At 34.8% G+C, this 20,306-nt stretch overlaps 1 protein-coding gene across 1 annotated transcript in view; it reads left to right on the top strand.

The window, feature by feature from the left end:
• Nucleotides 1-20,306, top strand: part of LOC145259698 (vacuolar protein sorting-associated protein 4-like) — an 86,773-nt gene that overhangs the window by 29,719 nt on the left and 36,748 nt on the right. The window contains exons 2-3 of the mRNA XM_080117373.1: nt 11,819-11,930; nt 16,624-16,762. Of these exons, the coding sequence (XP_079973499.1) occupies nt 11,819-11,930; nt 16,624-16,762 (251 nt within the window). The remainder of the gene's footprint in view (nt 1-11,818; nt 11,931-16,623; nt 16,763-20,306) is intronic.

The following is a 20,306-nucleotide window of genomic DNA, read 5'->3' as shown; positions in this document are numbered from 1 at the left end:
TATTGTGAGTTTGAGAAAGCAAGTTGATGTAGCGATTGTAGGAGATTAAATGACTTACTGACAAATAATTTTCCAACGAAGGACTAAAAATGGAATTAAAAAATTTTTTTTATGTAGTTTTCAAGATAAAAAAAAAATTTCAAAGACTATATAAAATCTGGCATTGCCTGGCTGGATACATATACAGTATAATCATATTGATACAGTGGTCCTTGTTAGAACATCAAAATTAAGTGATGTGGAACCTAACGAGTACCAAATGGGTGACCATTTGGACATGCTAAGTCTGTATGTGATCTTCCAATGACTGGGAGATATATATGCGGCTGGAGACTGCTTGTGACTTTTGTATTCTCTGTAAACTTCCTTTTTTTTGTGGAAGTGAGCATATTACTGTACACATAGATTCGAAAATGTTGTCAAAAAACAAATATATAACAAATAAATGTTATCAAAGGCAAGATAAGTTACTTTTCTACTTAACTGGATAAGTTTTTAGTGTTTTTATTTAGTGTTACATATTTATTCAGCTCGAAAAACAGTGTTTACCGATGTATTGGAAAGTTAAAAATGGCGCCCGACTCTCTCTTTGACATGGTAGGTTTGGGAAAAGGAGTTAAAATTAAAAAAAAACTAGACAAAATACTATTAACTCACCTACGGCTCATACCACAACAGGTATTACTAGTTCAATTAGACATGAATAGGGAGAGGGGGGGGGGTCAGTTAAAAAGAAATAATTAAAAATATAGTAACATGTACAGTTTATTTTAAATTAGAATATGAAGAATGTATTGTAGTCCCCCCCCCGTATTGTTTTGTAAAAAAAAAAAAAAAAAAAAAAATTTTTTTGTTTATATATTTCTGAAAGAAAACTTGATAGTAGCTCCTCCAAGGAATACCGTATTGTTATACATTTTAAAGATTTAAAAGCAATGCAACATTATAAGTATTCTTAACTTCTTATAATGTTAAAAACAATCGATATCTTTCTTTTTTTTTTTTTTATACAAGAGTCAGCGCTTATCAAGGCCCATAGGCCACTCGAGAATAAGGTTAACGAATGTCAAATGAGACAACATGGTAATGCTCAATAGTAGTGGAAATTGGGTGAAATTTACTATTTAAGAGGACAGCTCAACAAGAACTTGTTTACTTGAAAGCGACCATGTTGTAGCAGCCCTGCAATATTGTGTTTTATAAGTGGGTAGTTCCAGGAAAAAAAATAATACTTTGCTCATGGAATTTTTGTTTTAGGCACAGATAGAGTAGAGAAAATTGTTGATAGTGATTGTAGCTAGACAAGTGTTTGCTGCGAATGTTTTACGGGTGGGAGGGGGGGTGGACAATAGATTGAAGCTCAGCCGAGCACCTGCTATGAAAAAAATAACACTCGTAGAGGTAGTAAGGAGGGAAACAAGGACCTCATGAACTAGATTTAAAAAACCGTTTTTGTACCCAGTCATAGCAGGATAGGTTGGACAGCTTCTTTAGCTATTACTTTCTGGAGGGGTAGAATGATCCCATCATTTTTCCAGATTTAAGCAATGAAAATATTTTGGTACTTATGCAGAAAAGGGACTGCATGATCATTCGCATATTTCGAACAGATTATGTAAAAACACTGGAAGATACCAAACAAAAACATTTTTTTCTTAATGTTATCGAAAACGATGGTCGATTTTAGCAAACAGTTAAAAATTAAAAAAAAAAAAAAAAAAAAAAAAGAAAACAAAAAAAAACAAATAAAACTTGATTATAATAAAAAAAAAAATCATCAAGTAATTTCAATGAAAAAAGTACTTGTGCAGTTTATGGACTTTGATGAAATATTCAGAAAGCCATTTTGAATATGAGGAGAAATGGCTTTTTCATTATTTTGTACTTTCACCTAACGATTTAATAAACAAAAGATACAGTTTACCAATTGTCTGTTGCTGCGATTTCATTGGTTAAGTATTTTCGGCACCTTCCAGTTATCTATATAACCTGCCTTGAATATGCCGACGATAACAAAGTCCTTTTTGTGTGTAAGTATCAAAATATTTTGTTTGTATTTATGAAAGTCATGTATATGTGAAAAGCACTGAAATATCAGTGTATGGGTCATGTGAGTGCACATAAGCTGAGTGACTGAATATCCACAACTGTTTCTGAATTTTATTATTTGGATTTGTCCAACTATTGTTCTCATATTGAGTTTTATTTTCACAACATTTTGGCCAATGTAACCCCCGACCTTCTTCAGGTGTATCTTGTCGAACTTTGGGAAGTGTTTCTGTCGAACTTTGGGAAGTGTTTCTGTCGAACTTTGGGAAGTGTTTCTGTCGAACTTTGGGGAGTGTTTCTGTCGAACTTTGGGGAGTGTTTCTGTCGAACTTTGGGGAGTGTTTCTGTCGAACTTTGGGGAGTGTTTCTGTCGAACTTTGGGGAGTGTTTCTGTCGAACTTTGGGGAGTGTTTCTGTCGAACTTTGGGGAGTGTTTCTGTCGAACTTTGGGAGGGGGATCTTTCCATCAAACTCTAGGAATCTGCACAGAATTTCGAACAAAGCCCTTTATTTTATAAGTTACACTCTTCAACCTCCATGGATTAAATAAAAGGGTCCATTGGAAATTCTGTGAAGATTTCAAAGTTTGACATAAAGATTCCTAAGTTCAACAAGATACATTTGAATAATCCAGTTAATACTGTTTCTTTAAGTTTTAAATTAAAGTACATTATCGTTGAAAGTAATCAATTTGAGAATATGTTTAGTTTGTGGATCAATAAAAAAATAAAAAAAATGAAAAACGTATAATTAAAAAAATGTGTCAGTTTCTTATTTAATTATTGAATCTATATTGGTGCGTAAGTTTGCATGCAAGTTAATAAGCAAAGCAACCGAATGCCAGCAAACCTGTCTCTTTTTGGTTCCCCAACAAAGGAAGGATTGGACATAGTAATTCACTTTCGTTCATTTGTTTGCATTTTTCTCAATAACCATGCCTTGGATTTTTAAAAATTTTGCACAAACATTAGTCATAGTCAGAGTAAATTTTTGCCAGAACGGATTTTCTGGCACAAATCTGGTTGCCCCCTAGGGGGTTATTATAGGGATAAAATTGCCCCCAAAATGTTCGTTTGTTTGCACTTTTCTCAATAAACACTCCTTGAATTTTGTGGAAATTTTGCACAAACATTATTCATGACCAGAGTAAATTTTTGCCAGAACGGATTTTCCGGAATAACTTTGGTTGCCTCCCTAGGGGCATTATAAGGATCAAATTGCCCCCAAATCATTTGTCCGTTCATTTGTTTGCACTTTACTCAATGATCATGCCTTAGATTTTTTAAAAGTTTTGCGCAAACATTAGTCATGGTGAAATTAAATATTTCATTTGTGAAGGGGGGGGGGGCTGCATGCTCAGCTTTTTCTCATTAAAAGTTGTGTAAAAAAAAAAAAATTGGATTTTTCTGACTACTGTTCTCATCTTGGGTATTATTATCACAATGTTTCGGCCGATGTACTCTCTGACCTTCGAGTGTATCTTGACAGTGACTTTTCTTGGTGAATGGTAAAAAAAAAATGTTTTCGTTTTTTTTCAGCAAACCATAGTTGTTAGAATCCAACACGTGTGAAGTGTTTATTAAACAAAAAGAAAGAATTCCATTTTTGTATTAATTTTGGTACATATTAATTTCATATAATATTTCTGAATTTTTGAGACGAGGATTGATATTTATTCTTTGGATTGTTGGGACTACTGTTCTCATATGAGGTGTTATTCTCACAATGTTTTGGCCTATATAATTTCTGACCTTCATGTTAATGTTGACAATGGCTTTTATTGGTGAATGGGGGAGTGGGGGGGGGGGGGAAGAAAAATTCAGAAAAAAATAAATTTGATTCAGTTGATAGACCACATTTGCGTAAATGCACGTATTATTGCTTGCGGATGCCGAGAAACAATTTATAATATGTCTTACAAAAAAAACAAAAACAAAAAAAAACACCAAAAAGGAAATTATCTGTGCAAAAAAGAGCCATGAGACAAACCTTTTAACTTGTCTAGAATCTAAAGTCCAATTATACACAGGTAATACCTAAAATGACACAATTTTTGGTCTTAAAATGCACATCGACTTATACACAAGTATATATGGTAGTAGAGATTTTTCAGTAATATCAAATAGATTATATTTTATATTTTTATTATACCAAATAGTAATTGCATTTGATTTTATGGTACTTATCCAGTTTATAACTCTGTCTCCATATGACATAATCACGTTTGACACACTGGTTCTCGTCAGATTACCAAAGCTAAGCAACAATGAGCCTGGTCAGTGCCAGATGGGTGACCATTTGGCACTTTCAGGTGCTGTATGTACTCTCCGCTTATCTCGGCATTGTTTCCAGTCGTCCTGGACTTTTTCTTGCCTCTGGGCTTGAGTGGTGCCGATTCAGGAGAGGTGTGGTTGGAGATTGCGCAACCCTTGCCTCACAATTACCTGTGCAGCTTCCCTCACAGAGGGTATGCTTTGTCTTTTGAGACTAAACGGAGGCATCGATGAACCCAATCTCCAGCAACTTCACATCGATATCTTCCAGCAGAGTTATGTAAGCAGTTGAAAGATGCTGAAGCGATTATCCAGTCGGCTGTCAGAAAAGAAGTTTCAATAAAAACATGAAATTAATTTAACAAAGATTTTTTTAAAACTGGAAATGACTTTCAACATGCTATGTTGCTGTGACCTCCACCCTTTCTTGCGTATTGGATTAAGTCATCGAGTTCAGGTAACAACCCCCTCTTCTAATCTGAATGTATTTAAAGGTCTGGTGACTGCTTAGTAATGCGTGAGAGGAAATGATTGCTCTCTTTTTCTCCGCCCAAGAAGAGAGTAGATTATTATTTTGTATTATGCATACCATTTTGACTATTATTCTCATCTTGAACGCTATTATTCACAATGTTCCAGCCGATGAAACCTAATTCTTGCAGTCACACTAGCGCAGTGGATAAACCTTGAGTCTCTACAGTTCACCGTCAAAATTGTCTGAAGATGGTGCTTTCAATCCTACCTAAAGACGACCAGACGATTAGTTGACCCAAACGTCTAAAGATGAGAACCACTATGGAAGGCAGTAGTTACTGAGGATACGGTTACAAGACTCGACATTCCTATCTTGTTGCTTTTAGCCACCTGAAGAAGGCCAGAGGATGAGTTGACCAAAACGTGGTGAAACAACTACTATGAAGATAAGTCGGCAAAACAATGAATACACAAATTATGAAGCCTCATCTCTAAGGATTTAAAAAAAATAAATAAAAAAAATAATATATAATAGTCAGTAGGTTGGTCATCCAAATATAATTTCTCCACATCTGAGTTCTCATCCATCTTCATTATCTTTACCAGTTTGTGTGCCAGAAGTGCATCGTTTTTCAACTTACACGTAATTTCACTGCAGCATCTTGTGTACCCAATTCTTGCAGGTACCACAAGAATTGCACCCGACTCCCTTTCCACAAACTGAGCAAGAGAATTTTCCTTTTTCTGGGAGCTTTGACTTGGTGACAGACTTTTGCTTTCCATAGAATTCCAAGTTTTTAACTTAACAATTAGATCATCCATTGTTTCACAGGCAAGTACTAAATCATCATCATACTCGAACTGCTCGCCGTGAGTGGAACTCTATTCTGCTGGTTTGTTTTCCAGCTGACTACAATATTGTCATCTTCAAGTCCAATATAAACAAGTTTTTATTGAACCGTCCTTGCAAATAATCTGATTATACCAAATTTCCACCACAAACGAATACTACACTACCAATGACTATAATACACACATTAACACTTATCCTCAAGTGGCTTCCAGGTCTTGATATGTGATAGCCCCTTTGTAAAAAAAAAAAAAAAAAAAAAAAAAAAAAAAAAATATATATATATATATATATATAGCATCAATTCTGGACAGCAGATATGGCACTTCGTGGACAATGCTTCCACTACTCAAATGAAAAGTAATGGACTCCGTAAAGAGCCCTCAACAAACCAGTAATTCCACTGCACTTCTTGTGTACCCAATGCTTGTAAATGCCACAAAAAATTTACTTGCATCCAATTCCCTTTCCACAAACTGGACAGGGGGGAACTTTCCTCTTTCTGAGAGCTTTCCCACACTACAACCACTGATTATCATGTTGTTAGTACCATTCACTCACACACTTTCATTTTCCATAGCATTCGTCCAAGTATTTAACTTGATAAATAAAACTTCCATATGTTTCATAGGCAAATACTAACTCCTCAACATACATCACCTCTTCCAGACAACCTGTAGAAAACTCCTTGAACAATGCTTCTATGACACAAATGAAAATCAACAAACTCAATACACCATCATTGTACTTAAGAATCTGCAGCTGGAACTAGCTCCTGTTTTTACAAAAAAAAACAAAAACAACATTCAATACATTAACATGGAAGCTGTCGCTAAATGTGCTGTTAATTCTAACACAGCTTTGAACATTTCTGTATATTGTGTAAAGAATCTTCACCAACCACTTATTTGCCCATAGTTTATGCAAAGTCCACCAGACAACTGCTCTTGGTTCTCTATCAAAATCTTTCACCAGATCCATAAAAGCAAAATGCAGGTTCTTCTTACCAATATACTTGCATTTGTCTTGGGATAAATATATTAGTAACAGTAATACTTTGCGCAGGCATGAAACCAAATTGCAATTCGTTTATGCTTATCTAACCCTTACCCCCCCCTTCTATCTTTCTGGTGATAACTGTGGCTGTTTCTGGGTTTCAGGTGGTCACGTGATGTTGAGTCTTGTTCTGTCAAATTACAACTCACTCACTCCACGTTGTCATGGATCGTGAGTGCTAAAACAGGTTATCCTGAAAGATTGTGAACTTTATAACAATATTTGTGTACCGGGCAATGCCAGGTGGCCTTGTTGGTATATTCTTACTGCAAGATCGTGAGTGCAATCGTCCAGTGTTTGTTAATAGTTGTATCATTGAGGAGCAGAGGTCATTTTAAAGTAAAAGAACATACCATTTTGATGAGTGTTTTGCTTTTCCTTATATTAGAACTTTGGTGGCTTACTCCTCCCTTTCACATATAGAAATTTTAAAGTAATAACCTTTCTCTTTCTCGTTTTGTCTCTTTCTCAGATCTGAGAGATGTTTGTGGTCCCAGCTTCCATAAGATTTCTTTTGACAGTTGTGTCTACAGCACTGTCTACAGACCTCAGTGACCCTAGCTGTAAACAATCCTGGCAGAGTCACAGTTTTGATATCCATCTGCCTTTAGTCACACCTGTTATTCAAATGTCTCCTGTCTTGGAGAAACAATTATATTATACTAGCGAGGGGTACCCGGCGTTGCCCTTTTTTTTTGGGGGGGGGTATGTGAAAAAAAACCGGGTGCCCGTGAAAAAAAAAAAAATGAAGCCTTCACGACGTGCAGTTGGAAAATAGTAAAGTGTTTAAAAAAAAAAAAAACAGGTGCGCGTTTTTGATTGACGTGACGGCGATAGGTATTCAGCAGTTAGCATTTTGTGCGGGACAGTTTTGAATGAGGTGAATAAATTGGTTTGTTTGTTTTTAAAAATCCACTCCCTGTTTATTAGGAGGAGCAAAATGAAAGCTACAGTCTGATATGACGAAGTCGACATTGAACAAACGTTACTTCGCTCTCTTGATACAACTGGCTTTGGGCCTGTGATTAGAGTCGAGTTTCGCTTTTTTTTATACCGAAAACCGAATGTAACGCGTGCCGATGCGGGAAATGTGGAATAATTAACGTTTGAAAGCCAATAAAATTAAATAGACAGGCGAGCTCCGTGGATAACTCCGAGATATTACAATTTATAGATGATATAAAAAGTTTTAAGAAGTTGTGAACCGAGCAAGCGCTTCTTTGAAAGAAGCCTTTTATGGACATCGAGGAAAAGCGTACATACATACACACATACATTTTCGCTTTTATATATATATATAGATTAGCTGATGCCCCCGCCACTATATTTAATTAATTTGTAGGTTTGCTTTTATTTTCCCCCTTTTTAATCTGACAATATTGTCATGATTAAGAATATACAACCAAGGCCACCTGGCATTGCCTGGAGCACAAATATTGTTATAAAGTTCACAATCTTTTGGGATAATCTCTCTTTATAACTCACACTCAAGGTTTATCATTCATGTTCCCTTCAAGGTTTGATGCTGTCTGAAGTCTTCAGTTACAATGATTGTGCCGATTGACGGAGTCTATTTGCCATTGTTTACGGCCTTACGTGATGGTTTCATTCCATGTTTGCTTTTTGTGCCCAGTCTTCTTTTTTGCTGTCCAATCTTACGTCTCTACAAGTGCTGATGTGCCCCTTGCTTCTCTCAACATGCTCAAATCAATGAAGATGGTTTGTCGTTATTAGGACATCAAGTTTTGGGATGGCTGATTTCTCCAGTAGAATGCCAGACTTAATATTTTGGATCTGGTCTGGCTTTACATTACATATTAACCTAATCATTGTCATGTCATTTCGATACAGATAATCCAAGTGATGATGATGATATTTGTTCATCGCTTGTAAAGATGACCATGATCATTCAATTGTTCTGTCGGTTCAGAGATGGTTTGTCAGTGATTCGAGCTCTAAATTACAAGGTACATTAAATAAGTTTCCAGACTTGTGTCCAGGCATTTAAAATTGTCGTAGACTCTTGAAAATTCAATATGTTATTGCTATGCATCTTATGAGATGACTGATCAATTTTTATGGTTTCATATTAAAATGAACAACTACAGCAGGAATTGGAATACACTCTACTAAAGCTTGATTGTCTCTACAAGTGTTGATATATACATTTTTTTTTTTTCAAGATGGCCGAACCAGCAGAAACTGTTTGTTCTTATTAGAAGCATCAGTTTTTTGGATGATCAATTTCTCAAGTAGAGTGTTTGACCTTGTGTTGTGTTCATCCTATCATCGCACAATTTCACCCAAGCACACTCCTAAAATCGTGAACAGAAAATTAGCATCCCAGCCTACATCAGGGTCTCCTCAATTTTCCCAGGCAACACTGAGGCACAAATGCCTGTGTGTGTGTGTGGGTGTGCGCACGCAGAACAGCCTCTACCAAACTACTGTCAATTTTTGGTCTACAGACTTGAAACTTGATATGTAGGTGATTCAGACCTGTGGAACAAATTCAATTTGTTTTTTAGCCAATAAAAATAGCTGCTAAGGAGTCAAAATTGGAACTTGATTGGCATAGGTTGACTTGTGTACATTTATCCATTAAACTGCATTAATTTTTAAAGTTTTGATATCTATCTGCCTTTAGCTCATATGGTACCGAATATCGCTAGAGAGTTAAATGTTTTGGTTTTGATTTTAGCTGATGATTCAGAAGTCTTTTTTCTTTCTTTTTTTAAACTTTTGAAATCTCTATTATATATGGGGTACAATATAATAATCGATAGAGAATTGGTTTTGAAATAATAAATACGAAATCTGCATAAATTAAAATATATTTAATGATTTTATGATTGAGCAATGCTTGGCGGCATGCTAGTTCTATTTTCAGGTCAGTTTACTTCTAGATCTCAATTTTCCCATACAACACTGGGACAGAAATCTCACTGTATCCATACATACATATATATATGTATATATATTAAATTATGCATATATTTTGTGTATAGATACGTGTATGTTTGGTTTATGAGAAATATGCTTCAGAGATCTAGGTCACATGACATAGGGACTGGCTTGGACAAGTGAGCGATTGACCACAATGTTCTCACATTAATAAAAGTAGACATGCACACCAGACTGGGTATTTACTTCTTTCCCACCACAGGAAGATGTGACACAAAGAGAGGAGGCAAGGCCTGGGAGGGTGGACCTCTTAGAACTATCAAAGACTAATACTTCAGCCCGACAGATGAAGGACACTGAAATGGCTCAGCTTCTGCTGGATTGATTGTCAAAGATCCTTGACTGGTATTTTACAATGAAGAGTTTTTGAGCAACAGAAGCTATTGATAGAAACAAAAATTTCCAGTGATTGATTTAAAAAAAAATTTATTTATTTTTTTTTATATATTAATGTTTTTAAATAATATAAAAAGATTAAAAAAAAAGTAGGTGCATGTTAAGATGGAGTCGACAGATCGATGTTTTAAAAAATGTTTCAAGCAAAAACAATATTACATATTTAATTGTCATATCGAAAATAGTAATATATCCAAAAATTACGAAAATTCATTGAATAGGAAGTTATTTGTAGTTAGAAGTAATTTTTACGGAAAATATGGTAAAATTACATTTTTCTTAGACGTTATAAAACAGACAGTAAAAGTCTACACACAGGGGACATAACTCCAAAACTATTACTTGTTCAATCATGGCTGCAATATTTGTTGTCTATAGCGATACTTTTTTTTTTTTTTTTTTTTAAAACTAAAAACACAATAGCAGTTGTTCTACTCAATGAATGTTTGTAAATTTTGGATATATTACTATTTTCGACATGACAATTAAGTATGTAATATTATTTTTGCTTTAAACAATATATTTAAAAAATCGTTTTGCAGACTCTATCTTAACAAGTACCAAAAAGTAATATAAAAAAAGAAACTTTGAAAATGATTGTAAAATAAAGACAAGGCATATTAATTTAACTACTAGCGGGACCTGTGGAAATTCCACAGGGGACTCATTCATATGTAATATATTGATGTTGGCATTCTGTAGATGTTCCGTGTAAATGGAGACGCTCTGATATTCTCTCTTGCCTTGTCTTGAAACGACATTCACCCTGGCGGAGTTGAGTCGGCTTCATGAAGATGCACATCTCGTATCGCTGCGGTCAAGCTCTGATATTATTAGAACTTTTTTGTTTAAACTGCAAAAGTATTTATCTAAGCTAACATGAATGCCCGGCAAAGCCTGGTCATAAAGTACACTTAAATATGATATTTTAATTCTTTTGTATTTTGTATATATTATTATAGAGTTAATGTGCTATTGATTTTTATATATTATAAAGTTGCAATTTCCAAAAAAAAAAAATATATATACCCATATGACTTGGGTGCATTAGCTTGAATCGAAACCAAAATAAAAACTTATGAAAAAAAATATAAAAACGTATGCGATTTAGGAAGTGTACGCGAGCTGCTGCGAAAAGAAAAAGTGAGGGGGGAGGGAAAGGACATCGTGTAATTGGCGAAGAAACGAAGTTGACACCAAAGGAGATGGAAGTGTAAAGTGAATGCGAGAATGAGTCGGCTGTGGCCAACATGTGGTCGGAAGAAAGAGAAACGCGAGTCAGGTTAGATGGACATGTGGCAGCGAGAGACTTTTAAGTTGTGTCGAGACAGGAGAGTAACGTGAAAAACAATTGTGTGTTAAAAACGAGAAAAATGCCAACCTGGATTTTTATTTCTTTCTTTTCTTTGTTTGTAACTGCAATGCTACAGGTGGATGATTTGAAATTACATGAATCAAAATCCTTTTTTATTTCCTAATCCAAAATGTCTCTTTTTTGGAAGCAGGAATTCCCCCATTAAAAACGACCTTGTGTTTAACTTTGCTCTTGTGAGGCGGTAAGTAAAGACGCAGGAGACATTATTACCAGAAGTAATGTTTTTTTTTTTTTTTAAATCTTAGTTTAATAAACAACTAATGCTGGATTTCTTTTTTCTTATTGTCATTAATTGTTTTTGTCTTTTTTTTTATTCTTGCGATGAATTTTTTCTATATTTTTTTTTTTTTTTTGTCACATTTTTCCGTTTTCTTTTTCTAGAAAGCCATTGAGCTCGTGACGAAGGCGACTGAAGAGGATAAAAATAAAAATTATGAAGAGGCGTTAAAATTATACGAACATTCAGTCGAGTATTTTCTTCATGCCATCAAATGTAAGTATTTCGCTTTTCTTGTTGCAGTTTCGATTTATGTTGCATCATTTTGGGATATTTTAGAATTTATAGAAGAGTACCCATTAACATTCTCAGTTGATTTTTTTTTTTTTTTTTTTTTAAATCATGTTTATTATAAATAGTCCTGTGGATAGAATTCAGAACTGTTTGAATTATAAAAAATCGTGAGTGGCTCAAAAGTTGTGAAAAAGTCTAAAGTTTAAGACTCAAAATTGACATTATTACTTAATCAAGGACCGATTCATAAGAAATTCATTAATTTCTTCACCATTTTGTTGCAATTTTGGTAGAATTTAGTATTTTTATGTGAAATATTGTTTTTGAAAACCCCTACAAAGAAAGATTATCAAATGGTGTCTATTTTTCTCCATTCATCTATATATATATATATATATATATATATATATATATATAAAAGGCAAAAGTGGGGTGCACGTTTGTGTGTTCAAGAAAGGCTTTTTTTTTTCGGGGGGGGGGCGGTTCTCGATAGGATTATTACTTTTTAGAACTTTTTATATACTACCTAGATTATAATGTCTATGATTTGTGAACGGGCGTCGTCTGTACATTTATTTAGATCAACTTTTATAAAATTCCCTCTATTCTGTCCTTTAGCGTGTTTGTTGGTCTTTTTCGTATAAATAAAGCGAAACTAATCAAAGCAAATCGATTTCCCTGGCCTTCGTGGCCGGGACGTTTTGAAGGCAATTAGCTTTGATCAATGTCGGAAACCCTTCAGCGGTAAGATATCAGCTTTTCTTTCACTTTCTTTTCCACCTTCATGCCTCACGGGTTCGAGCCTGCCTGCCTACTAACACTTTTTTTTTCTAAAGACCTGGGTAACGCCGGGCACCCAGGCTAGTTCGTTAGAAAATGAAGAGGTACAGATATCAGCTTTTTTTTTTCTTTTATAAAATGATGGATAAACATTTAAAGCTTACAAAGCATGCATATATATATATATATATATTTTATTATTATTATTTTAAAAATATAATTCAGCCACTTGGATGAGTTGTAGACGACAAAAAACGTGTCGGTGGATAATTATATTTTAAAAATAATTTATATGCCTCTCCCCATGTGGGGTACCAAATTGGTTAAAGGGAAAATTATTCCCAATTCGCATTTAGGTAAAAATGCACTTTCGTAAATAATTGAATACATTCAAAACGTATCGCAAAAACAAACAACACATCTATATATATATATATATATTGTTCGCAAAAACAAACAACACATCTATATATATATATATATAGATGTGTTGTTTGTTTTTGCGATACGTTTTGAATGTATTCAATTATTTACGTCTATAATAATTGTCAAATAAGTCAAATAATTGAATACATTCAAAACGTATCGCAAAAACAAACAACACATCTATATATATATATATATATATATATATAGATGTGTTGTTTGGTTTTGCGATACGTATATATATAGATGTGTTGTTTGTTTTTGCGATACGTTTTGAATGTATTCAATTATTTACGAAAATTTTATATATATATATATATATGTATTTTAATGAAATGCCGTAGGATTACAGATTGTATAATACTGTATGCATATAAAGTCCAAATAAATATTAGTATCAATATTTATAAGACGATCCCAGACAGATAAACAAAGCTTAATATGCAAGATAGAGCATTAATACAAATGGAAATAGTGAAGTAAATTATGTAGAATTACAATAAAATTTATTGCTTGACAAAAGAGTAGAAATAATTTTCATAGTTTTTTCCTTTAATCCATGGTTGTCGTTAAAGAAGGCCTTCCGCTGTGACATGTTGAGAGCCAAGCATCTCTGTCTGCTGCCAAAGTCTCCAAAAGATTGCAATGCTTGAGGGTGAGCTTGATGCAGTCTATGTAGCGTTTCTTTGGGCAGCCGACATTTCATCGGCCGTGAGTGAGCAGATTGAAGAGAACTCTTTGAGGTAGTCTATTTGAGGGCATCCTGATGACGTGGCCCAACCATAAAAGCTGACGACGGATAAGGAGCGACTCTAGAGGGGCAACTCCAGCTGTTCGTATTAAATAAATGACAAAAAAAAAGTCTATATTCCAAATTCTATCATGTTGTCCATCTTACCATTTATTTTCTTTCAGCATGTTAAAATGTTCAATTCTTGACAGCACCAGTTTTGTAGCGCAGAAGCAATCACCTAACCGTTATGTCAATTTTTGAATATTTTCTGCCCGGACTCATCAGAAGAATAAAAAATTTTTAACTTTAAAAGGAAAAGAAGAAAAGAATTTGAACATGATTATGTAAATCTGCAAAAAATCCAAAGAGTGGTTGCATTATGTTTTATGATATTTACACCATCTTTTTTATTTGTATATATTTGTATATGCTCTGTAGTTATATTTAAAATATATTGAGCTTCATAAATAAAAGGATTGCTATAAATAAATGGTGAAATATAATTAAGCATATTTTTCCCATAAACACCTGTATATGACAACTAAAACTCTGAACATTGCTAGTCATGTTGTACGTTTATTTGTCTCTGTGCTCAATGTATCATGTTGCGAAACAAAGTTGGAAGAAAACAGACAAATCCTTTATAACGTCACAAAGGGAAAATATTATCCATCAAAATACCAGGAAGGGATATTTTATATATAAAGTATATTAGAACCCCGGGATACGGCATTAAAAATTAGTAACAAAATACAGTATGGTATATATAATACATATGTATATAATCAAATAACATTATAAATAACACTGTAAGGCAAGGAAAATACTGTAACCAGGGGCTGGGAAAACATTGTATTCCACATTGTAACCTGAAAAAATAAAAACGTATCCCAAGGGGTTCTTTACAATGTAATGTGTAAAATTGAGTCTTGAAAAAATATTTATATTTGACATTTTTGGCTGTTTGAAGGAATACCATTTCACTCGTAAAAACAAAAAATTCAAATTGATAAAAAGTGCATACAAATGATATTCAGGAAAATTTTTCTTTTCAATCATATTTTTAAAATTGACAGATATAAGTGAGAAATCGACAGTTAAACGGATCAATGAAAATATAGTTAGTATTTTCATTAAGATAAAACAAGACTAACATCGAAATAAAAAATAATAATATATATATATATTTATATATATATATAATGATGGAACACGTCTGTGTATAATTAAATTTAAAAATATATGTGTCACTTCCCACAGTTGCTTTTGTTATTTTTATTATTGTTTTTCATTAGTGATGGTAGCAATGTGAAACTATGGCCATTGTATTTAAATAGTTTTCTCCCTTGCATGCAAACACATTTTTATACATATGTATTTTAATTCGTACATACAGCTTTTATGCATGTAAAAAAATTATATATACAGAGTGGAATTATAGAAATGTTACCTTTTTAAAGAAAACGATACTACAGCTTTATTTTAAAACTTTTATTGAAAACAATCAATTCAGGTAACTTGATTATGTAATAGAGTTGACATCTATTCAATGTAGCCATCTTCAGCCTCAGTCACCACCTTGATACGGGTCTGGAACTGGGAGCATGCCTTTTCAACAAGCGCCAGCGGAAGCTCAGCAAATACTTGGTGGATGGTGGTAATCAGGCTGGCTTTGGTGTTGTGGGAGGTCATGTTGGTGATGTTCTTGACGTATGACCAAATAAAGTAGTTCAGCAGGTTCAGGTCGGGGGAGGAGGGAGGAGCCAGTGAGAGAAGGGTACAAAATTGTAACACTCCTTCTGAAGCCAAACCTGCGTCTCTTTGGACTTGTGAGTCGGCACCGAGTCCTACTGTTACACCCAGGGTCTGCCAGCAGCTACATAATTGCACCAGTGGATCACCACATTCTTCAACAGATCCAGGTGCACTTTGGTGTTGACTTTCAAACTAACTTCGATAATGTGAGGTGGCCTGATGTGGCCCTCACTTGAAACCACACCAAAGACCATAACTGTGGCCGGAAACTTTGTTTTCGTCACCCTAGGCACGTCCTTGTTATTCATGGCAATCTGGCAATGTATTTTGAGGGTGCTGGCAATGGTCCTGTTGTCATAACTTGGATCTGTAGAGAGCATGAGTTATACAGCGGCGCATCTCCAATCTCGCTCATTGAATATTGTGTTACTTTCAGACATAATAGAAGGTTCCTATCGCTCTTGGAATTTGTACACAACTGGCCAACTAGTAGATGGTCGGCAACAAAAAAGAAAACCGGTTTTCATCCAACAGAAATGGAATCATGTCATCTTTTCTATGGTGAAAATTTTATCGTTCCACCCTGTATATAGTTTTTATGTATGTAAAATATCTCTATATAAAAAAATAATCTAAATGATCTAAAATCTTTACAGGTAATCATCCCTAATGATGAATCTGGACAGATATAAAAGTTCTCTCGTCAAAAGTGATTAGATGCCAGAAAAAAAAAGAAAAAAAAGTAAAAATCAGAACCAAAATAATGTAAGCGGGAATTGTCTATATTATTTAATGAAACCTGCTTAAAAGAAAGAATGTTGCCTAAATATACATATTTTAAAAAATACATATAAAATTAGCGGTTTAAAATTTCAAACTAATGTCATCTTCACTCTGTTTTCCGTTGTTTTATTAGACATTGATGTAATTGCTGATACTTTTTTGTTAATTATCTTTTTTTCTATTGTTCCAACCTTTCAGATGAAGCCCAAAGTGAAAAGGCCAAAGAGAGTATCCGTTCCAAGTGCACACAATATCTGGACCGAGCTGAGAAATTGAAAACTTATCTAAAAAAGAAACAGAAACAACTCGTGAAGGATGGGGAGTCTACAGGAAAAAGGTGAGGGATCCCTACACTCTCTCAGAATCCCCATCCCTCATTTTTTAGGGATCGTCCAGTCCTTTTTTGTAACCCCCTCCTTTTTTTTTTTTTTTTTTACAAAGGAATCACCACTTATCAAGGCCCAGAGGCCACTCGAGGATAAGGGATAAAGAGTGTACAATAGTCAGTGGAACAATATCGTAGTAAACGTTAGAAGTGTAAATTTGGTAAATTGGATTACTTAAGGGGAACGGCTCATCAAGAACTTGTTTACATTGAACTTGAAGACGGCCATATTGTAGTCAGCCTTGTTTACTGCCTAAATACGGCATGTTGTTACTTGGACGTAAGGGACTACTATTTAGGACCATGGCTAGATGGGGTCTATGTGAGGAGATGTCTGTTTATATTAGATTTAAACTACATGTTAGTACAGTCAGGGAAGCAGGAAACAGGGAGGGAATTCTAAAGTTTAGTGGTCCAAGGCAAGAAACTACTAGCATCTTTCTTGCATCTAGAGTATGTCAATAGTGAAGGGCTGGAATTTTGCTGCTAGACAGGTTTGTCAAGGGTGTGTATGTTGAGGGAGGGGGGAGTACAACTGCTAGAAGTTAATCAGAGCATATTCCACTAAATCGCCTGCAAAATAGGCGCAGAGATGCAACACTGGTGATGCGACAGGAGTTGGAGCCTGGTTGATAGTGCAAGAGCTATTAGATTGGAGACTTTTGACCATGTCTAAAATGGAGAGACCAGTTGGCGAATGCACCAGCCCACAACAATACTCTATGCATGAGTGATTGGTGACTTTGTAGAGATGTATGGTACTCTCAGGTGTCACAAAGCAGCCATTTAAGACTGAGAAAATGAAGCAAATATATTTAAATTCATAATTTCAACTTATCATAACTTATTTACTTAAGGAGATCATTTTGATTAAATTTGGATATAACAAAATTTAATTTGTTTTCCTTATAAATGTATAATTCTTATGTATCAGTAATAGGTTTTCTTTCTTCTTTTAACTAGTGGGTGGTGGGGGCGCCTGGCTTTGCCCAGTCATAAAATATGCTTAAAGGTATTTTAGTTCCTGCAGATTTCATATTTATTATTAGAGACAATTCTATATTGAATATTATATTGTACCTAATATTTCAAAAGTTAAAAAAAGAAAAAATGACTTTGATACCATCAGCTAGAATTGAAACCAAAATATTTAGCACTCCAGCTGCGTTCTCTACCGTTTGATCTATTGGCAGATAGATGAGGAAGATTTAAAATTAAACCACTTCAAGCTATGAATGAATTTGCGCATGCGCAAAAGTAATAGAAATGTCAGCAAGTTGAAATGAACATTTTTTATTTTGACTTGCTGATATATGTCTGTACGCGTTATTCATCCATCCAAACAAAGTTATAAACCATCCTTTGTGTATGATTACTATTTATTAATAATTGCAGTGTCATGTGACTAGTAGTTTAAGAGTTTATCAGTTAAATATTTTCACACAGACAAACACACACATACATCTTACCCACCAAGAATGAATGTTGCTGGCATGCATATATAGTTTTGCTTAAATGTCACCACACAGCATATGTTCATTAAATTTAGATTTTATATGTAGCACATACATCAAATCTGTTGCCAATGTTGCTGGGAAAATGGTTGGATCATTCTACCGCTCCAGTAGATGTCTCACTGCTGAAGCAATTCTCTACCTGTATAAGAACCAAGTATGTCACATTTGGGCAGGAGTTGCTCGAAGCACTCCATCCTGCCTTGACAATTCAAAACAAACTTCATAATCTAGTAGGTGATATGCTTTTCTCTTCTCTGCAACCTCTTCCCCACAGAAGAGACATTGCTAGCCTGCCCCTTGCTCTATCGCTATTTTCATGGCAAGTGTTCGACTGAGCTCCAATCTATGGTCCACTCTCACCAATCCTTCACAAAAAACACTCGTCTAGCCAAAATCACTGTCAATAAATTCCCTCATTCTCTATCGTTACCTAAACTTAAACACGGATTCCATGAACAGAGCTTCCCTAGAACTGCCCGCATATGGAACTCTGTTCCACTGGTCTACTTTCCAGCTGACTACAATATTATCTTCAAGTCCAATGTAAACAAGTTCTTGTTCAGCCATCTTTGTAAATGATCTAATTATACCAAATTACTTCTGCAAACGATTATTACACAACTGTCCTAATGACTACAAACACACATTAACCCTTATCCTTGAGTGACCTCCGATCCTTAATTTTGCAAAAAAAAAAAAAAAAAAGTTCCGAATCCCCCTTTTTTTTTCATTCTTTATTCTGCAATGCCCCATCTAATCACTCCAAAAATCCTGATCCCCCATCCCTCCTCCATATGATCATAGATGATTCTTATTGCTTAAAAAGTAAATTGCATTTTTATTTAAGAAGCTGGATTGGTTTTCTTCAGGAAAAAATGGAAATAGATAACTTAGCCAAAACTCTTCAAAATCAACTTCAACTTCCCCCATGGCCTTACTTGCTTAGTGTGACAATGGTATGATTATGTATGATTATGTAATAATTACAATTTACCCCCTCCCCCAATCCATGCATATGTTCTGCAAAAACAAAAGCAACAGCCCCCTCCCTCCCCCCATTCTTTTTTTCTTTTCTTTTTGTCATTCCACCCCTACTTCCATACTAATTCCCTAACTTAAAAATACCAACCAAAATAATAAAAACAATCAAACTAAAATCCATAAATAAATATTTAAAGAAAACAACTGGAAATAAAAAAAATTTTTTTCAAATCGATCCAAGATTCCACTGGACCCTGTCGACAGGGCATCAGAATATGCCGACTGCCCCCATGCAGAGAGTAGGAGTCCCTCAATGGGGCTACCTGTTGGCCGTGTGTAGCGACCCGTAATGCCATTAGGACGGGACACTTCCCAACACACCACTTTGGCCCTTACTGGGCTAGACGGGCGGTTGGATGGGCCTGATCCGATCAATTGGCTGGTCACGTCTAGCGCACCACTTATACACATATAACCTACACAAAACCTAAATACTACACAACATTCTCCCATCAACACAGATCCATAAATAAGTGGTGAAAGCGGTGGCTAAGGGTCAGTTGTATATAATGAATAAAAACTAGACATGGCTGTTTTCCTCTAATATTTCCCATTTTCTACTTGGATGAGAAAAATTAAGAAACACAAATGCTCTAAGTCTACATTATATGCAAGTATACCATTCCTATAACCCTGTTGCAGCCAAGGCGAATGGGTTTTCCCCTCTGCGCATCCCAAATAGGGCTCCGAGGTGGGTGGGGAACAGGAATAATGAACCCACAAACAATCCTAATGAGTTACAAAACACCAAGTAAAAAAAGACTGCTAGACACTTCGGATAGTGACTCGACTGAGGAACAGGATATATATCCAAATTTTATAATAATGGAATCCACTGAAAAAACACCATTAACCAAACTTTCCCCTTTAAGATAGAGAAAATATTATCTAAAAATATAAAACCCAAAATGGTTAAAAAAATTAAATGGCACTCGGCT

The sequence above is a fragment of the Euprymna scolopes genome, chromosome 35 (assembly GCF_053919585.1).
Source record: "Euprymna scolopes isolate OS-2025 chromosome 35, ASM5391958v1, whole genome shotgun sequence".
In the NCBI taxonomy this organism is placed as follows: Eukaryota; Metazoa; Mollusca; class Cephalopoda; order Sepiida; family Sepiolidae; genus Euprymna; species Euprymna scolopes.
This window is presented reverse-complemented; position numbering and strand designations above follow the sequence as displayed.